General features: G+C 38.8%; 1 protein-coding gene across 1 annotated transcript in view; it reads right to left on the reverse strand.

Moving 5' to 3' along the window:
* Positions 1-20,956, reverse strand: part of KAT2B (lysine acetyltransferase 2B) — a 115,844-nt gene that overhangs the window by 2,969 nt on the left and 91,919 nt on the right. The window contains exons 12-17 of the mRNA XM_054479931.2: positions 12,984-13,094; positions 11,034-11,177; positions 5,010-5,124; positions 3,431-3,467; positions 3,125-3,188; positions 2,944-3,028 (exon numbers count right to left, since the gene is read on the reverse strand). Coding sequence (XP_054335906.1) covers positions 2,944-3,028; positions 3,125-3,188; positions 3,431-3,467; positions 5,010-5,124; positions 11,034-11,177; positions 12,984-13,094 — 556 coding nt within the window. The remainder of the gene's footprint in view (positions 1-2,943; positions 3,029-3,124; positions 3,189-3,430; positions 3,468-5,009; positions 5,125-11,033; positions 11,178-12,983; positions 13,095-20,956) is intronic.

The raw sequence follows: 20,956 nt of genomic DNA on the forward strand, positions 1-20,956 counted from the left end.
AATTATAAGTATGTTATAAAATGTCCAGGGGGAAAGAAACCTATAACCAAATACATTGGGATCATCATTTAATAAGGTAAGTAAATGTATGTACAATATCCCCAAATGGGAAGGAATTCATTTGCATCAATATCCTAAATCCACCACAAAAGCATCAAAGAAGAAATGGAGAAAAGCTGCTTCTGCCTATCTCTTGATTAAAGCCTATCTTGGTTAGCGTGTATGTCATCACATCTGTAAATTCAACTTTCAACTTTTCTTTCTTCTCTAAAACAGTTTGGAGAGAGATAAAAATCTAAAAGCGTTAAGAAACACAAAGACTCATCAAATCCCACACTAAATGTCCCATCCAAGTGTGACTGAACAGATCAAAATGTTCTCTCATTTAAAGAAGAAAAAAACAATGAAATTGGCCCTAAGTAAAAGTAGATGTTTACATTCCTTTCACTTTTCCACCTAAATGTCTACCACTTAAGATATGCTGCCCAATATAATATTTATAATGTTTTAAAAGGAAGAAACATGTACCCCCCAAAAAGGGGGAGGGGGAGTAAAAGGATGACACGACACAAAGAAGTTTGTCCAAAAGCTTTTCGAACTTTTTTTAGGAGATGGGTAAGAAAAGATGGAGAGAGCCTAAAATGCAGCAGAAACAAAGCAAGAATTATGGAGGTGTCTGGACTTTTCTGAGTAACTATAACCAATTCTGAATACTTCCTTTCTATTCTAAAGCTATAGATAGCATTCTTCTTCCTCTGGCCTTCTCAGAGTTTTTTCAATTGACAAAATGAGGTGGTTAAAAAAGGTGACTAAATATTGGTGGTACCAAATATAGAGACACCATTAAATTATTCTGTTTTCATGTCCTTTCCCCTTAACTTGGGAATTCTGGGTAAGCAGGAAAACCCTGCCTAGCCATCCATGGGTAACAAGAAGTCATGCTTGGGCCAGACTATACAGGTGATGTCCAGTGTGTGACTCCCTAAGTAAAACAGGTTAGATCCCATCCATATGAGAGAAACAGTTTTTTAGAATATGGGGAAAGAAAAGTAATGTTATTAGAAAAATCAAATAAGGAAATAGTGGGAAAATGTAAAATTATTGATTTGTCAATCTTGTCTTCAAATACAAGATAATCTTGGGGACAAGACTAAATATTTTACTCAGCATCTGAACAATACCAAGAAAAAAAAATACTGCCCCACTGAAGAACACCATTTATAGTTTTAATTAACTTTGTCCAGCACACATTTCAGCCCATCACTGGCCTTGCTCAATTAGGTCAGTTTCCCCCCGTCGTGAGACTCAGCTATGCATACAGGTGGTATCCAACTGGAGAAGTTCACAACCTTCACGGGCTGGACCAAGCAAAACACTTTCAGAAAGCAGGCTGCAAGTAGGCTATGATCGATGGGATCTGCTAGACCTATCGCTGCACGTTGTCAGAGTGCATGTGGACAGGGGCTGAAAGGGCCCCAAAGTCACACAACTTCCCATGGGGGTTTCCCAAAAGAAGCTGAGATGGTCCAGAGGAAGAGGATGCAAAAATCAGTTAATTTATGGTTAGAAATGGACACAAAGAGTTTTAACATATTTTGCACATAGTGGACAATATTGATTCCCAAATCAGCCTTCCATTCAGAATTCTAGACTGAGTCAACCCTACCCTTTATTTTCTTGTACTGAAATAAATAGTGGTAAGTCAGAGAGAAGAGGGAAAGAAAAGCATATAGATGTGTGTTCACTTTAAAGGGTGTAGGCTACTGAAATCATTACTACAAATATATAAAATATTCATGTGAAACATTTAAATGCTATAGAAAACACCTGTAAATAACTCAGTTTTCAAGGAGCTAATGCGTCCCTTTCACTCTTCCTTTTCACATTTTTAACACTTCCACAGTTTTTTTTTTTTTTTTTTTTTTTTTTTTTGAGATAGGGTCTCCCTCCAGTGCCCAGGCTGAAGTGCAGTGGTGCAATCACAGCTCACTACAGCCTCAAACTCCCAGGCTCAAGTGATCCTCCAACCTCAGCCTCCCAAGTAGCTGGGGCCTCAGGCGTGTGCCACTGCACCTGGCTAATTTTTTACTTTTTGTAGAGACAGGGTCTCACTACATTACCCAAGCTGGACTTTCACAATTCTTAGCACCTGGAATAGATTACAGGTAGAAAAGTGACAGAAGACTCTGGCTCTCTCCAAACACATGGCCACATAGCTGATAAAAAGAAAACATTTCAACTAGTTGTCTGTCACCCACACAATGCCAAATTAGTTTAATTTGAGCGACCTCAATTGATTCAATTAATCATTAATTTTAGAGTGGTGTGGGCACAGCACCAAACTGCACAATTCTACATTTCTGAAGACATCCTTTTTTGTTTGATTTTGGATATGAGACAAAGCGTAAAATAAGGAGTATATACAGTGACATTAACAGTACCCATCAACGGCATGGAAAATCAAGAATTGTGGTAAGTAGAATTTCTCCCTCTGAAAGTACAGCAGTCAAGTAGTTTAATCTAACTTCTTTCATTATTATCTTGAATAATTATTCAAAGGAATACTATTTACGACAGACACAAAGCATATCAAGAGGATAGGCTGATGTTTTTCTATTTGCACCAAAGAGTTAGAATATAAGCAAAGTTATATCTAAAGTGCCAGCTTTCAAATCTAGTGCTGTCTGCAGTTACCCTGGATTTTCTCCATCTAGTGTCATTAAGCTCATGTGGGCTCTAAACAACAGCTGCAGAATGTCTCTAATGAACACAGCCACCCACTTCTCTGCCCTCACTGCCCCGCCACGGTGCATGGAATCCCACCACCCGTCATACACTTCCTACCCTAAGCAAAGGAGTACAAATCAACCTCAGCAACCATTTGTCCCCCACACCGCCATCCAGAGTTTTAAATCTATACTTAGAAAATGTTAATGGCATTACCCATGGGGAACCTTATAACTTCATAATATCCTGGAGCTTCCGTTCTCTTCACAGGTTCCATGAAGGGCCAAGCGCTTTGATGGCTCTTGGGTAAAGAAAAAAGTAAGGTATCTAATATGGAAATTCCATGTGGGAAATCACTTCAAAATATTTGCATGAGGTGAATAAAGAGGACACCCACTTTCACCTGCTGGAGGATGCTCTTGAGTGTGCTGTAAAGCTGGTCAGGGTCTCTGGGCTCTTTACTTGAAAGGAAAAAGGGAAACAAGGAGCAATGATTAGATTTTTACCCTATTGCCAGCTGATTACTATTCAGCTCATTCTTACAAAAACCTAAAATTGGAACCATTCCAGAATGTCTTAGGAAACTCAAAACCCACCAACTGTTGTGTTAGTGATTACAATTAGTTTGCCGTTTTTCTTTAAGTTGCTGGGTGGGGGAAAAAAAAATCACTTCCATTAACATCCTCTTGCCCGTCATACTTACCTTTTCTCTTTTCCACTCGGTTTCCAGCCTGTCTCTCCTATACGTCAACAGAATGAAACACTGAATGAGAAGTGCTTTTGGTCAAGAGAATAACATAGTTAATACTTATCAAAAACAAGAAATTATAGGCATGACTCAATAAAAGTCTACTTCTGAGAAAAGACTGAAATTAATGGCAATTAGTTACTTCCTTATACCACTAACAATATAAAACATTTCCAAGACTAACAACGCTGCCCCATATGTTAGTGTTTTAAAGCAGGAACACCAACCTTTCAGTGGAGAGCATAAAAAAGAAATATGTACAGTACTGTGGGCCTGTGTATTTTTTAAACTGGAAGTCAAATTTTTGGCTGATCACCCTGTAAAAGAGTTAAGCTGTTGTTTTAGGTCAGAACAAACTCTGTCCTGGTCTCTGTTCTATTTGGCTAAGGCCCTGCTTGTAATGCAAGAAAGTTTAGTGTAGCAGATAGAAAACAGCCTGGAGTCTGACAGATCTGGATGGGATTTCCTGTTCTTTCCTTAAAAGGTAACTCACCCTAAATAAGAGTAAGTTGCCTCTTAGTTTATCAATCTATAAAACAGAACCCTAAAAATTAGGTGGTTTTATCCCTGTTGAGAGTAGTTGATGTAGGAAAAAAAACCACAGATAAATGCGTGGCACAAGTAGGCATTCAATGATATGGTTGCTATTATGTCATTAATAGAGATAATACATGGAAGTAGGATTTCTGGATTTAGCATAAAAGTAAGATCTGCCAGAGGGCACATATAATAAAGTGATATATCTTGTCCAAATAACATTTTATTTTTTCTGGAAAATTTTTGCTTGTTTGATTTTGTTTTGTTTATTAAAGCTTAAATATACTAAAAAGAACTTGGATTTGAACTGAATAAAATTGCCAAATGATATTCAATGGCTTTTGACCTATAAAAACAACTATTTGGTATGGTTTAACCCAATACAACTCAACTCTAACATACAGACAAGAACCCTTAGGAAAACTACTGTAAAATAGGGAACATGAAACAAGGTATATGATTTCCAGCACACATAACAAATGATATTTTTTAGCAGTTTGGGGAGACTAGTTTCGTCAAGCACAGATCTTAGAGGTTGCAACCACAGTGGTAATGAGACATGGTGCAAACAGTAAGGTGTCTGGACATCAGAACTGGGCTGCTTCTCATTCTGACCGTTACTGGCTATGTGCCCTTTAACAGTAAATGATCTAACTGCTTTGGAACTCAATTTCCCCATTTATAAAATAGGATTCCCTGCTTTCAAGGTTGCAAATGCGTAATAATTCGCACTGTGCTACAAATGGCAGACTCTTAATACGTGGTGGATATTAACAGCTATTACAAGGGGGCATCTAAGCTCACTTTGGTTTGTTTGTATTGGGTGGTAGGGAAGACATAAAAGGATGACATTTGCTGTCTTCTTAAAAGACTAGAGATAACACAGAGATGGGCAGGGCAATGAAGCTTTCGAAGTTACTGCATTCTGGAAATTGTTTCAAACACAAATCACAGCATTACTAAAAAATTTCGCTTTTAAAAGAAGGTCTATACATACTAATTCCAGGAATGCTTTCTATAGGAATCTGTCGAACTCCATCTTTAAAACATGAAAGTCCAGGGTAAACTTTTCGAATCTGTGCCTGTTTTCTTTCAATCAGCTTTTTGATTATCTGTAAAGCATAGGAAGGAAATGTGTTTAGGGAAAGAAGTCTATGGATACAGTTCAAGTCAGTCAACCTAATGAAATGTTTTCCTAACAAAACAGTCTTTTTTATGAAACAAGATGGGAGAAAGGGGTGAATGCTATTTAACAGGTAAGAAATGAACAGATTATATTATACCATGTCTATTTAGTGACATTCACAAAAACGTCTTTGAGTTACTTGTCCCTGCCATCCAGAAAAGCCAATATTGAGAAAACACACAGCCCCTAGGGCCCACTTGTCATCTGTAGCATAAGAGCCAATTATTTTGCCCTGCTTCTCTGAGGAGGCTCTACCAGAATTACAGGAAAGCAGCCCTGAGCATTCACTACTCGGTCAAGTGACAGAACCTCTTCACTTCCCATAACTAGGAACTGTTCCCTTCAGACTAGAGAGGCAGGTAAACGGGCCCCAGAAAGTCCCAAAAGCCTACAGTAGTCAAAAAGCTTTACTATTTAAATTTTTCAAGGCTGGAGCTCCAACCTATTCCAGCTGCATCAAAAAAGCAGCTCTATAATAGTAGGCTGTCATGAGAAGAAAGAAAAGAATAGTGCAATTTAAAGTATCATCTATTAAAGCAACACAACCATGACATGAGCCATCACACTGACTGAGAAATTTTGAGAGATGTTTTGTTTGTTTTGTAAAAAAATTATTAATGTGCTGAGGTAACTACTTCCAAGACAGTGAGGTTATCCCTTAAAAAAAAAAAAAAAAAAAAAAACTAAAAAATCCCATCCGGAAATTAAACATATCATAACGAAATTTTGAAAAAACGAAACAAAACAATAGAAATCACTAATTGCATTCACAAAGGAAAACAAAAAAATCTACTTCCTGATTGATTTCAAACATATAGCTGGTAAATACTGCAGCATGAATATGTAATCCTAACAGTTAAACAAATAACTTCATAAAATGAATGGGACTAGTAAAAGTATATTCCTAGTAAATCCAGATCAGTGCTGTCCAATAGAGACATAATACAAGCCACTCATGTAATTTAAATTTTTCTACTAGCTGCATTTTTAAAAGGCAAAAAGAAACAGGTGAAATTGATTTTAATAATGTATTTCATTTAACCCATTATATCTAAAATGTCATTGTAACATACAATTGGAAAAAAGTGTAAGATATTTTACATTGCTTTATTCATATGAACTCTTGAAAATCAGAGGATTGGCCAGGTGCAGTGGCTCACGCCTATAATCCCAGCACTTTGGGAGGCCGAGGTGGGTGGATCACTTGAGGTGAGGAGTTCGAGACGAGCCTGGCCAACATGGTGAAACCCCATTTCTACTAAAAATACAAAAAATTAGCTGGGCATGGTAGTGCATGCCTGTAATCCCAGTTACACAGGAGGCTAAGACAGGAGAATTGCTTGAACCTGGGAGGTGGAAGTTGCAGTGAACCAAGATTGTGCCATTGCACTCCAGCCTGGGTGACAGAGCGAGACTTCCTCTTAAAAAAAAAAAGAAAGAAAGAGAAAGAAAAGAAAATCAGAGGATTTTATACTTACAGCATGCCTTAATTTTGACTAACCACATATCAAGTACTCAGCAGCCACATGTGGCTACTGACTGTCACTTTTGACAGGGCTGATCTAGATGGGTGCTTTCCATTTATTTATTTTAAGTCCATTTATTTATTATAAGTCCAAATCTTTAAAAAAAGAATCCTGGCTGGGCGCGCTGGCTCACGCCTGTAATCCCAGCACTTTGGGAGGCCGAGGTGGGCAGATCACAAGGTCAGGAGATCGAGACCATCCTGGCTAACACAGTGAAACCCCTTCTCTACTAAAAAATACAAAAAATTAGCCGGGCGTGGTGGCGCCTGTAGTCTCAGCTACTCGGGAGGCTGAGGCAGGAGAATGGTGTGAACCTGGGAGATGGAGCTTGCAGTGAGCCAAGATCATGCCACTGCACTCCAGCCTGGGTGACAGAGTGAGACTCCATCTCAAAAAAAAAAAAAAAAAGAATCCCAATGGCAATCTTTTAAACTGACACCTTCAGAGAATATGCTGAAGACTGTTTCAATTTGAAAAGTTTCCTTCTCTTCACCAAGGGACTCTCAAACGCAATGACCTACAGATGGCTTCCACACACCTCATGTAGCACCTTAAAGATTGTGGGCTCCTGAGAAGTGACTGTTAATGGGAATGGGAGGCGTCCTAAGCTCTCTGTACCTCCAGTAATCAGTACGGAGAACAGATCTTTTTTAATTTATTGTTTTCATTTTAGATACAGGGGGTATTATGGGTATACTGTGTGATGCTGAGGTTTGGGCTTCTAATGATCTCACTACCCAAGCAGTGAGCACAGTACCTGACAGGTAGTTTTTCAACCCTTACTCCTCTCTCTCTCTTGCCTCTTTTGGAAACCCCAGTGTCTACTGTTCCTATCTTTGTGAACATGTATACCCAATGTTCAGCTCCCACTTATAACAGAAAACATGCAGTATTTTGTCTTCTGTTCCTGTGTTAATCTGCTTAGGATAATGGCCCCAGCTAAACCCATACTGTTGCAAAGGACATGATTTTGTTCTTTTTTATGGCTGCATAATATTTCATGGTGTATATGTACTATATTTTCTTTATCCAATCTACCTTTGATGGGCACCTGGATTGATTTCATGCCTTTGTTATTGTGAATAGTGCTGCAATGAACATAAGAGCACATGTATCTTTTTGTAAGAACAATTTATTTTCCTTCGGGTATATGCTCAGTAATAGGATTGCTGTGTGGAATGGTAATTCTATTTTTAATTCTTTGAGAAATCTCCAAACTGCTTTCCACAGGGGCTGAACTAATTTGCATTCCTACCAAGAGTGTATAAGCATTCCCTTTCTCCACAGCTTTGCCAACATCTGTTATTTTTTTAACTTCTTAATAATAGCCATTCTGACTGGTGTGAGATGGTATCGCATTGTGGTTTTGACTTGCATCTCAGAAAGGAGATATTTTCATTGTGTTCTAGTGTATTAACTTCACCTCCCTAGAAAATATCTTCACTTCAACTCCCTACCATGACCATAAAATCAATGCCTTCCAAATGAAAGTATGTCCTCATCTTCTTCTCCTGAAGTCCATAGCTTAGTCCTGTGATCTACTGCTGTCAGTTTTAGGGTCTCCCAAAGCAGAAAATTTCAGTGGAGTAGTTCCCCATCTCCAATACATCACCCAGTCTTCGCATGTCTCCTTATAAAAAAATTGCATTGAGTTTCCCCATCCTTACTTTGGCTTCTCCAACCCCAATTCCTTGTATTGTCACATGTAGATTAAGATTTAAGAATTTATCGCCCCACCCACCACCCAGCCTATCCACACATACATGTACATAGGTATATGTATGTACACACACACACACACACACAGACACAGACACATATATACCCAATTATGCTTGCTCATAGCCTGTTCGCACTTTCTCAAATAGTGCCTTCATCACCGACATAACAATGGTCCTACCTGTTCATGTGCCCACAAATCTGTTTACACTGGACTCTGAGACTCCGCTAATGCAGATTTCATTACCAGGCTGCCCAGTTCAAAACAAATCTCCCACAAAGCCATGTCAGGTGACATGAGGCCCCTACAGATCCTACCTTTCCCTTGGAGTCAACACTCACAAAGTAGCATTTAACTCTCCACTCTTGGTCCACCTGTCCAACTATATTAGTTTTCTCTATCTCTACTAATGACAACTACAACTTATTCTGCTCCTGTATACTTTTAGGGGCTAGGAAATGCCTCAGAATATTCACTGTTTCTTTGCTGCCACCATGAATCCCTACCTTCCTTGAGGGGTTTTTCACAGTTGGAATAAATAATACTTATAAAAAATCAACTGAATTCTGTGGAAAAAAATACTACATGAATCCAAATATACTTTTATTGAAGTGACTTCAGATAGCTTTTTAAAAAACTAGGTTAGGATCTCCAAACCTCCATCACCTATTCAACGGAATGTGTGAGGGAAGGCTGGAGGCAGAGCGGGAGGAGAGGAGAAAAAAGAATGGGGAGGGAGCCTTGGCTTCTAAAAAGTTGACTGCTTTGTTAGCCATCTAAAATAGCTCTGCGCTTCTGGCGTTCCCCTGTAGGTTTGAAGGGCCAACAGATCATGTACAATGTGAATTTGCAGACTCTGCCAAGGGAATCCTGCTCTCAGCTAACACCGTGGGGATGAATTAGTGCTGCTGGGAGGAGGAATGAGGAAAGAGCAGCTGACAGCGGGGTGATGGCTTTAGTTGGCCAGCAGCCTCTAATGCGGAACGATGTGCTGCTGAATCCAGACCTGCTCATTAAGCTCCAGAGAGAACAATGAGGAAAGCCAGCTCTTCAGAGAGACAGGGAGAGAGGAGCCTGCTGTGCTTTATTAACTCTTCCAAGTGCCTACTTGGAATTCTCTCTTAGGCTGACATCTTTGAACAAAAAGCAACAAAAGTTGTTTGTATTTTAAAAAAAAAAAAAAAAAAAGCCTTTGCTCACTTCCCCAGGAAACATAAGAACAAGACTGAGCCACTTTAAGTAAAAGAAAAATACTTAATGAGTAACTACTATGCACCAGACACTGTGTAAAAAGCTTTGGGGCTGTTACGTAGATAATGCCTGACAAAAAACTAAGAACGGGGATTAAGGAGGTTAGTAGAAACCAGAAAACAAAGATGGGTATAAGACAGATGTCCTCCTTAGCTATTTGTTAGAGAAAAGTGCACTAAACGAATAACAGAAGTATCAAGTGGAATTGATGTGGGATGACACAGCTGCAAACTCCACCCAAATGGGGGCAGCCAGGAGGTGATCCTGGACTTAACACACAAAGTTCTTTCTTTCAATAAATGGCCTTTGTGTACTCCCCAGTTCTGTTCATCATGAGTGTTTTTTTTTTCTGCCTTAGAAAATTTAAAATTATTATGTATTCAACTCTATCAACCTTTCCCTTTTACTGCTTCTCTTTTCATTCATATGCATAAAAAATGTCACCTCAATACCAAATAACAAATCACTTAATACCTAGAAGGATAAGCCTTCAGAACTTGCAATGTAAAAGCAGAGATTAATATACAGTAAGGTAAATGTCTATGTAAGATGAATAACTGAAATTCAAATAGGTGGATCAAACTGGTGCTAGAGAAGTTCAGAAGAGGAACTGGAACACACGCTGAAACGGTTTGATTTATGTGTGTGCTGAGTGAAGGGGGTGGCTAATGGACAAAACACTTTGGAGAATAGTAAATAGATGCACTTGGAGTATTTGGAGATGAAAGTAGAGATAAGAGAGGGAACGATAATTGAGGCCAGAATGTAAAATGGCTTGAAGGTGAAGTTAAAATATGTCACCATATTTTACACATTTTGTATCTTACACAAATTTAAAAAGTAATGACTCTTGTAGAAATGGTAACCGAGAAAGGAAACAGATAAAGGATACCTTTAAAGGAGAAATCTATGGCCAGGCGCGATGGCTCACACCTGTAATCCCAATACTTTGGGAGGCCGAGGCGGGTGGATCACTTGAGGTCAGGAGTTTGAGACCAGCCTGGCCAACATGGTGAAATGCTGTCTCCATTAAAAATAAGAAAAATTGGCTGGGCATGGTAGCATACGCCTGTAATCTTAGCTACTCAGGAGGCTGAGGTACGAGGATTGCTTGGGCCCAGGAGGCAGAGATTACAGTGAGATAGTGCCACTGCACTCCAGTCTAGGTGACAGAGAGACGCTGTGTCAAAAAAGAGAGAGAGAAGAAATCTAGATAACCCACAGCAAACTGAGAGTTTGCTATCCAGTAAACACATACACACAGCACCCAAGGAAATGCAACCCACCCCAGCTAAGACTGGCCTGTACAGAAGGTAAGTGAGTCAACCACCTGCTTACCTCCTTCTGCTTTTTAATGATGACAGAAAATTCTGTATATGGGATCCGTGGATTTAGCTCACATCCCATTAAAGTGGCTCCTTCATAATCCTTGATATAGCCAACATATTTGGTTTTAGGTATTTTAATTTCTTTGGAGAAACCCTGAAAAGCAAGTAAATTCATTCATATGAACACCATGCACTAAATATCTACTGAGTGCTAACTGTGTTCCAGGCACTGTGTGAGGAATCAAGACAAGCTTCTTTGAAGTTCTCATTGTACTATTCTGAAGAGGATTAGCTTAAAACTACCCATGAAGTTCAAAAACACCAGAAATCTAACTGTGTAAAATAGGAAGCAAGACAACATTTTTTAAATGGCCCTAATAAAATGCAAGAAATATTAAAAAGTTTAAAACAGAAACAGGTATTAAGTAAAAATTAGGTTTAATTTTGTACTGAATTACATAATTAAATATGACCGTTGCAAATTTCTCCCAAAGTGGTGAGGGGGTCCCCAGGATTCTCAACAAATCAATAACTAACATTGATCTAAATTATCAAAGAAAAGATGGTCAAAAAAATAAAGTGACTAGAAGCTTAATGTTTCTGAGGAAATGAAATCCTTTCTTTGCAGGCAAAAAAATTCCAGACAGTCACAATGTGTGGTTGTTTTGATGACATTAATGCTTTATTACTTTTATAGTCAGAAAAGTAAATGAAAATGTTTAGGAATTATAAATCACTATTAAAAATAATATGCAGTCAAAGAATAGTCCTCAAAAAGCTGAGCTGAAAACTTATTTTAAGACTTATTTAAAGAAAGACAAGTTTTTACTATGTTGCCCAGGCTGTTTCAAACTCCTGAGCACAGCAATCCTCCTGCCCTGGCCTCCCAAAGTACTAGGATTACAGGCATGAGCCACTGCACGTGGCCTGAGCTGAAAACTTCTGATAAGAAACTGCTAGGACAGAGGCCTGGTGAGGTGGCTCACGCCTATAATCCCAGCACTTAGGGAGGCCGAGGTGGGTGGATTTCTTGAGGACTCAAGAAATCGAGCTCCTGGACGGAGCTCGAGATCAGCCTGGGTAACACGACAAAACCCTGTCTCTACTAAAAATACAAAAAATTAGCTGGGTGTAGGCACAGCTACTTGGGAGGCTGAGGTAGGAGAATCACCTGAGCCCAGGAGGTCAAGGCTGTGGTGAACTGAGATTGCACCACTGCAGTCTCAGCCTAGGCACCAAAGTGAGACCCTGTCTCAAAAAAAAAGAAAGGAAGGGAGGAATGGAGAAAGGAAGGAACTGCAAAGATGACAGCCAAGCTCCTAGCCCACTATGTGCTGTAGAATCAGGACTGTTTGCAGGTTTTTATAAACTCCAGGATTTCTTCTCTGCTGTCATAAATGGAGGCCTTCCAGAAACTGAATCTGTTTTTCTCATTCACAGAGAATGCTACCCACCAAATTCCAGGACTGGGAATTTCTTATTAGAAACCATATTTTAGAAAGTTAGGATGCAATATTATACCTCACTGACAGGTGACATTCATTCATTCTCTCAACAAATAGTTATTCAGTACTTACTATGTGCTAGTGACACTCTCTAATCCAGGCTGAAGCTTATTTTTGACATAAGGCTTGTAAAACAAATGCCTGTTCTTATAAGGGGAACATCACACTCCGGGGACTGTTGTGGGGTGGGGGGAGGGGGGAAGGATAGCATTAGGAGATATACCTAATGCTAAATGAGGAGTTAATGGGTGCAGCACACCAGCACGGCACATGTATACAGATGTAACTAACCTGCACATTGTGCACATGTACCCTAAAACTTAAAGTATAATAATAATAAAAGAAAAGAAAAAAAAAAGAAAAACACTGGGGGAGAAACTTCTTTGGAAGAACGCTACCTGAGAACAGAATAAGAAAAGGAATGACAAAACAGTGTTGCGCGGTGAGAAACCAACCTGTTTCTTAAAGTATCCAATTGCATATTCATCTGCATATGTGAGGAAGTTCAGGATGTCATGCTTTATGTGATATTCTTTCAAATGATTCATCAGGTGTGTTCCATAGCCCTGTGTGGAAGTTAGTATACAAACAAATACATTAGATTGGGGAGAAAAATTTTTACAAATTCATCAGGAAATGATGGCGAATTCAGGAGTTTGTACTTTTACATATTTTACCAACCAGGACCTTTCCTGAAGGAAATATATTAACACACTTTCTTGCGTTTCTTAACTTTGAAAATAAGCTATAAAACCAAAACAAAATCAAAATCCTTGCTTCAAAGATAAAAATCATCATTTGAAAACATAAGTTTCTAGTTATTTGAAAATAACACACCAGGGCCACAAGTTCCTAGCTCAATCTGAAAGATCACTTGCTGAATATTAATATAAAAGTTTTCAGAATGAATGTAGATTATGAATTTCTGCTTATCTTTAAGGTATCTGAGATTCTCAGAAGAAAAAAAAAGATGCAAATGAAAAGTGCTAATCTTCACTAGAATATTTAGTAATCCAAGTGTTTACTGTACACTACAAACTGGCAACCCTTCTAAAGAACTGAATCATCACATACACAGCATTTTAAATTTGGTCTTATCAGATCTTTCCAAGTAAGGTCTGAGAAGCCCCGAATCTCTGAATCAGCCAGAAGACATTAGAAAGTAACTAAAGGTAGTGAACAATGTTGAATAAACTCAGTGACTGAAATATTTTTATAATATGAAGTTTTTTCAGTGACAAAGCTTACAGAAAACGTATAAATCTAATGTGATTGTTTTGGAACCTCATAAAGAGAGATAAAAGTAAATCCAAGCGTCCAGACCCAAATATCTTCGCATAAATTTTCTACAATTTGGTGGCACATTTTTCTAAAGAACTCAAATATGTTCCCAGGTATGATCTCATGGAATCACAGTACCTCAAGGACAGAAGGATCTTTGGAAGTCATTTTATCTAACCCCCTAACCCATATGAGGCTAGAGGTCTTTTGCCATCTATCATGAAAAGGCAATCTGCTAGAATACCTCCAATGTAGGCCAATTCCTTGGTGGTGAGATAGACCAATTCATTTTCAGGCATCATATGGTTGGGAATTCCTTCCTAACGTTCACCCAAGATCTGGTCGTTGTTATTTCTACTTATTGACCTTAGTTCTACTCCTAGAGTTACAAAGACTCATTCCTGCTTTTAACAGCCCTTCAAGCCTTTGAAGATTATGCTCTCTCACACATGCCCATCCATACTTCCCCAGTCCCAAGCCAACCACCATCAAGGCTATAGTCATTCCTCATATGGCATGACTGAATGACACCTTATCAAACTAATCACTTTTGTTTTTTTTTTTTTTTTTTTTTGAGACGGAGTCTTGCTCTGTCACCCAGGCTGGAGTGCAGTGGCGCGATCTCAGGTCACTGCAAGCTCTGCCTCCCGGGTTCATGCCATTCTCCTGCCTCAGTCTCCCGAATAACTGGGACTACAGGTGCTCGCCACCACACCTGGCTAATGTTTTGTATCTTTAGTAGAGACGGGGTTTCACTGTGTTAGCCAGGGTAGTCTTGATCTCCTGACCTCGTGATCTGCCCGTCTGGGCCTCCCAAAGAGCTGGGATTACCGGCGTGAGCCACTGCGCCCGGCCACTAATAACTTTTCTCAGAGTTTTTTCTAATATAACAATGCCTTTCTAAAGCATGGATCCTAGGACCAAGCATAATAATAAGGGGACAGTATGTCCAGTAAACAGAACAGTATCATCATCTCCCTCTTCTGCAAATTATTCTTCCATTGATGTCACCCAAAGACATTTTAGCTTTTAGCTTTTCCCAAACATATCACAATACTGAACACGGAGAGTTTGAATAAAACTTGGATAAAAAGACAAATGAACTATTTCTCTCCTTGAGGAGACGATAGTAAAATGGGGAAGATAAACATATAAACACATGTGTATAGAGGTATACTATTCAACAGAGTAGACATTAGCCTCATGTGGCTATTGAGCAACTGATATGAGACTAGTCCAGTTTGAAATGTCCTGAAGTATAAAAACACACTAGGAAAAAAATTCTCATTACTAACATTTTATACTTATTACATGTTGATATGACAATAATTTTAGACATATTAAGTAAAAAAAAGTCAAAATTAATTTCACCTGTTTCTTTTTACTTTTTTAAATATGGCTACTCAAAATTTTGAAATTACATATGTGACATGCATTTGAGGCCTGCATTACATTTCTGTTATGCAGTATTTGTACAGAGTGATATATTTGTATCTTCAATAGTGGGCTGGGCGCAGTGGCCTATAATCCCAGTGGCTCACGCCTATAATCCCAGCCTTTTGGGAGGCTGAGGCGGGCAGATCACGAGGTCAGGAAATCGAGACCATCCTGAACAACATGGTGAAACCCCATCTCTACTAAAAATACAAAAATTAGCTGGGCGTGGTGGCACATGCCTGTAATCCCAGCTACTCGGGAGGCTGAGGCAGGAGAACGGCATGAACCAGGGAGTCGGAGGTTGCTGTGAGCCAAGATCTGAGCCGAAATCATGCCAACGCACTCCAGCCTGGCAACAGAGCGAGACTCCGTCTCAAACAACAACAACAACAAAAACAACAAACAAAACAAAACAATAGTGAAAAAGACCATAATCAAGGTGGTAAAGAGAAGGGCAATAGAGGAAAAGAAAATGTTTAAGCTAGGCCTTAAAAGAGTTTGTCAAATTGAAAACAAGAGAAGGAAATGGATTAGAAATCTAAATGTAAGGTAAAATAAACCTTTACAAAAGTATTATAAAAAGATATAGGAAAACTGGGCATATAACTTAGGGATACAAAAAGGCTTCTTAAAGAAAATGTAAAATGCAAAAGCATGAAGTAAAAGACTGATTATTAAGTAGAATACTTCAAATTTTAAAACTTCTTCAAGGCACCATAAGTAACCAAAGATACCATAAACAAAAGACAAATGATAAATGAGGGAGGTGTAGTTGCAACATATACTACAAAGATTTAATATCAAAAATACATAAATATCTTCTACAGAATCAATACAAAAAAGAGATAGAATAAAAGAAAATTTGTCAAAGGCTAGAACAAGAATAAATATTACCAGTAAATATAAGAGATATGTTCGACCTCAATAGAGATCAGAGCACTCTACCATAAAATGAAATATTTCACTCGATGGCATGCAAATATGTTTACAGTTTATGTACCCAGTGCCAGCAATGGTAGTGAGAACTATTCTCTCCAACACCACTGGTGAAAAATGTAAACTGGTAGACCCACTGAGAAGGCAATCTGGAAATAATTTTTTAAATTTAGACTGGCCATATTCATTCATATAGGAATTCTGCTTCTCAGTGTCTAAGGAAACATTTCCAAACACAGCATTGTTAGTGACAGAAAATTACCAGAAATAAGCAAATATGTCTTCAATAGAGAAATGATTACATAAATTATGGTGCATCCGTATTATAAAATACTGTATAAAAAGAATAAAGTAGCTATATATCAGCATTAATAGAAATTCCTGCAATTATGAAAATGTTCTTTATCTATGCTATCCAATATGGTAATGATTGGTCACATGTAGCTACTGAGTACCTGAGTAACCAAGGATGTAAATATTCATTTTAATTTAATGTATCTAAATACAAATTTAAACAATCACATATATGCACTAAAGCTGAAAGGTCTCTAGGACAATGTTAAGTTTTTTTCCAGTAAGGCAATGCATATAATATGAATTCCATTTATTTAAATGGGAAAAAAGCAACAACAAAACACACAATCCCCTCTTACCTGTAAGTTCAGTAAGTTCCAATATATGTGTCAATACTAAAGTACCTGGAAGGATGCGTACCAAGCTGACAAAAATAGCAGGATGGTAGTGGAAAGGGGAAATGGGATTTTTGTTTTATCTGAAAACGCATTTGTGTATGTCTTATATAATTAAAAATTATTTCTAAAAAAAATGTTTTAACTAGAGGAAAGCAAATTGTTGGCCAGTTGGAGTGAATCGCATGTGCACAGGAAAACTAATATCTAAAAATTAGTAAAAAATGTGTCTTCTGATGAAATTCACTTTAACACGGATGTCAATGCAAGAGAGATTATGTGGTATGCACCATCTTGTAAGGAGTTAATAGAAACTATAAATTTGTCCCCTTCATCCATAATCCAATTAATTTTACTCAAGAACAACAATGGTTCTTTGGTAAATAGCTTCTCAAAACCTGCATAAGATATTTTTCATCAGTGACCACAAATTTGTCATCTCTCCAAAAACCTTTTCCAGATTCCAAGCTGCTTGTGAGAAGGGGCTGTGTCTTTTAACTTGAACTTCCTCTGTATCTAGCTAGTATTTGTGACTAGCAGTCATGGTAGTTTAAGTACTGCCTTGGTTAGAGAGGCAGTGACAACATAAAGCTATTATAAGCAAAGGTTTATTTAGATTTTAACCCCAGACCTATTTCCCCTTGTTTGTACACCTTTATTTTTACCTGCCATCAAAAGGATCATTTTCTAACTATCTGGTAACTTCAGTGTTTATTTAAATACCTACTATGGTAAATAAACATTAGCTACATAATTTTAAAGCTGTATATAATATCAAATTCAATTTTTTTTCTTTTGAAATGGAGTTTCACTCTTGTTGCCCAGGCTGAAGTGCAATGGCACAATCTTGGCTCACCTCAACCTCCACTTCCTGGGTTCAAGTGATTCTCCTGCCTCAGCCTCTGAGTAGCTGGGATTACAGGCATGCACCACCACACCCGGCTAATTTTGTATTTTTAGTAGAGATGGGGTTTCACTATGCTGGTCAGGCTGGTCTGGAACTCCCAACCTCAGGTGATCCGCCGCCTCAGCCTCCCAAAGTGCTGGGATTACAGGCGTGAGCTACCGCACCTAGCCCAAATTGTTTTTAGATTACAGGATATTCCAAAATCAGGAGAGGAGCTTCAAGTAAATTCTCAAATGTTATCTTGTGTTTTCAGCACAATAAATCCACATAAAAATCTAATTTAAAGAATTCACAGGAATTTATCAGTATGATTCTCCAAAATGACCATATACAGATTTTAAAGTGCCATTTAGCCAAGATTTTTAATATAGTAAATAAATACTTAAAACGTCTGCTTATGGTTGGGCACCATGGCTCACGCCTGTAATCCCAGCACTTTGGGAGGCCAAGGAGGGAGGATCTCTTGAGACCAGGAGTTTGAGACCAGCCTGGGCAACAGAGGGAGACCCTATCTCTACAAAAAATAAATTAGCCAGGCATGGTGGTGCACATCTGTGATCCCAACTACTTTAGAATGCTGAGGTAGGAGGATCACCTGAGCACAGGAGGTTGCAGACACAGGGAGCTGTGATCATGCCACTGCACTCCAGCCTGGTCAACAGAGCAAAACTCCATCTCAAAAAAATTAAAAAATTAAAATAAAAATAAAACCTCTGCTTATGAATTTGCTGTTTTCAATAACATATGCTACAGCCACTGGGACCCATTCAGTTTTACTCCATATTAGAGCAGTGCTTCCATGTTGTCTAGTGTTGCTGGGTTGGCAGAGCTCAGCAATCTTTATCTTAGACTATACGCCAGTGAAAATGTAAATATCTTGGGCAGTGTGATGTCTCAAAAGTTGTTCATTAATCATTAATGACACAGGACAGTAAAAAGATCAGGAAATTGGCCGGGCACAGTGGCTCACGACTGTAATCCCAGCACTTTGGGAGGCCGAAGCAGGCGATCACCTGAGGTCAGGAGTTCGAGACCAGCCTGGCCAACGTGATGAAACGCTGTCTCTATTAAAAATACAAAAATTAGCCGGGCATGGTGGCTGATGCCTGTAATCCCAGCTACTCAGGAGGCTGAGGCAGGAGAATCACCAGAACCCAGGAGGCAGAGTTTGCAGCGAGCCAAGATCACGCCATTGCACTCCAGCCTGGGCAACAAGAGCAAAACTCCGTCTCAAAAAAAAAAAAAAGACCAGGAAATTAATGGAAGAACTGTTTCTCCCATTCTTCTACTAAAGATTGGTTCTTACCATTAAAACACACACACACACGCACGCATGCACACACACACGTTCTTACCATTAAAACACACACACATGCACGCATGCACACACACTGAACTCATCCATTCTATTTTGTTTTGAAAGACTAATCTTCATTTTCTAAAACTACAGTTTCAAGTCACTTACAAGAAGTGATTGCTTTTCTTGTTCTTCCTACTGAGTTTGTGATGCTTGGCCACCTTCCTTCAAGTCTTTAGAAAATTACATGGTTTCGGAGGAGGGGGGGAATTGCCTTTCTGGGAAGTAATAAGACAAAGTATCCAATTCATATTAAATACCTTCAGTTTCCCTCTAGTATCCCTAAAAGTGTCCAACTCAACCTTAATCAACCTTTCCAAACAAGCTATCTTTGAAAATAAAAATTATGCCATCTTTTTCTAAAATTACAAAACAAGGACACATTTTCCAGGTCTTCACCCTAAGAAAAGCCAAATAAAATTTTCCTTTAAGTAAGTTCTTAAACTTTGAACTTTTGGAAACATCTGGACATTTGTCACTTTGGCTAGTGTGGAATAATGATAAACACAGCAACAGCACCATCTAAAGACACACTGTCAGAATTCCTTGAAAATGAGCCAGAGATCAGTTGCAAGCAAATGTGGGTCTTCACCTTCCCCAGTGAGAATGATGAATGTAAGACTGCTGAATTGCATTTGCCCTTTGATGCTTAGTGCTAGGAGTCGAAGACAAAAAGCTCCACTTGTGCTTTCTGAGAATACATCGCAGCAGCTATAATTGGTGCTGAGGCCGGGCGTGGTGGCTCACGCCTGCAATCCCAGCTACTCAGGTGGCTGTGGCATAAGAATCACTTGAACCCAGGAGGCGGAGGTTGCAGTGAGCAGATCACATCACTGCATTCCAGCCAGAGCAACAGGGCAAGACTCTGTCTCAAAATAATAATAATAATAATAATTTAAAAAATGGGTACTGTGACCAGAGAGTGAAGCTATTAAGGAAAGCTAAAGTACCAATAGCACAGGCTGTGCCCCTAATGCAGAGAATGATTCCTTTCAGGGACTTATTTTTGGTTTCTGTAAATGGTATTGCTTCTTTGAAGCTGAAGGAGTCAACAAAATACTTATACCAGCACTGTCCAATACAGGAGCCACTGGCCACATGTGCCTATCAAGCACTTGAAAGGCAGCTTGTCTAAATTGAGATGTGTTGTAAATGTAAAATACATGCTTGGTTTCAAAGAGTTAGTATAAGGCTGGGCGTGGTTGCTCATGTTTGTAATCCCAGCACTTTGGGAGACCAGGGAGGGCAGATCACCTGAGGTCAGGAGCTCAAGACCAGCCTGGCCAACATGGCGAAACCTCATCTCTACTAAAAATACAAAAATTGGCCGGGCATGGTGGCATGTGCCTATAGTTCCCAGCTACGCATGAGGCTGAGGTGGGAGAATCACTTGAACCCCTGAGGCGGAGGTTGCAGTGAGCCAAGATTGCACCACTGCACTCCAGCCTGGGCAACACAGTGTGAACCTGTCTCAAAAAAAAAAAAAAAAAAAAGACAGTACAGAACAAAGAACATAATGTAAAAGGTCTCCATAATTCTTCATGACATTGAATGCCTGTTGCAGTTATATTAATAATATTTTAGATATATGGCTAAAAAAAATTTCCAAAATTAATCTCACTGGATTCCACTTGCTTTTTTTAAAAAATATATATAACTACTAGAAAATTTAAAAGCATAAAATATGTGTACTTTTATAACCTCATATTTGCAGGCTGCTTTATATTTCTATTGGACACATTGCTTTAGACGTTCCAATAATTTTTCTCAGCAGCCATCTTAATCATCCTGAGCTGCTAATCTTTAGTCCACCCATGAAAA

Source organism: Pongo pygmaeus, chromosome 2, assembly GCF_028885625.2.
Source record: "Pongo pygmaeus isolate AG05252 chromosome 2, NHGRI_mPonPyg2-v2.0_pri, whole genome shotgun sequence".
In the NCBI taxonomy this organism is placed as follows: Eukaryota; Metazoa; Chordata; class Mammalia; order Primates; family Hominidae; genus Pongo; species Pongo pygmaeus.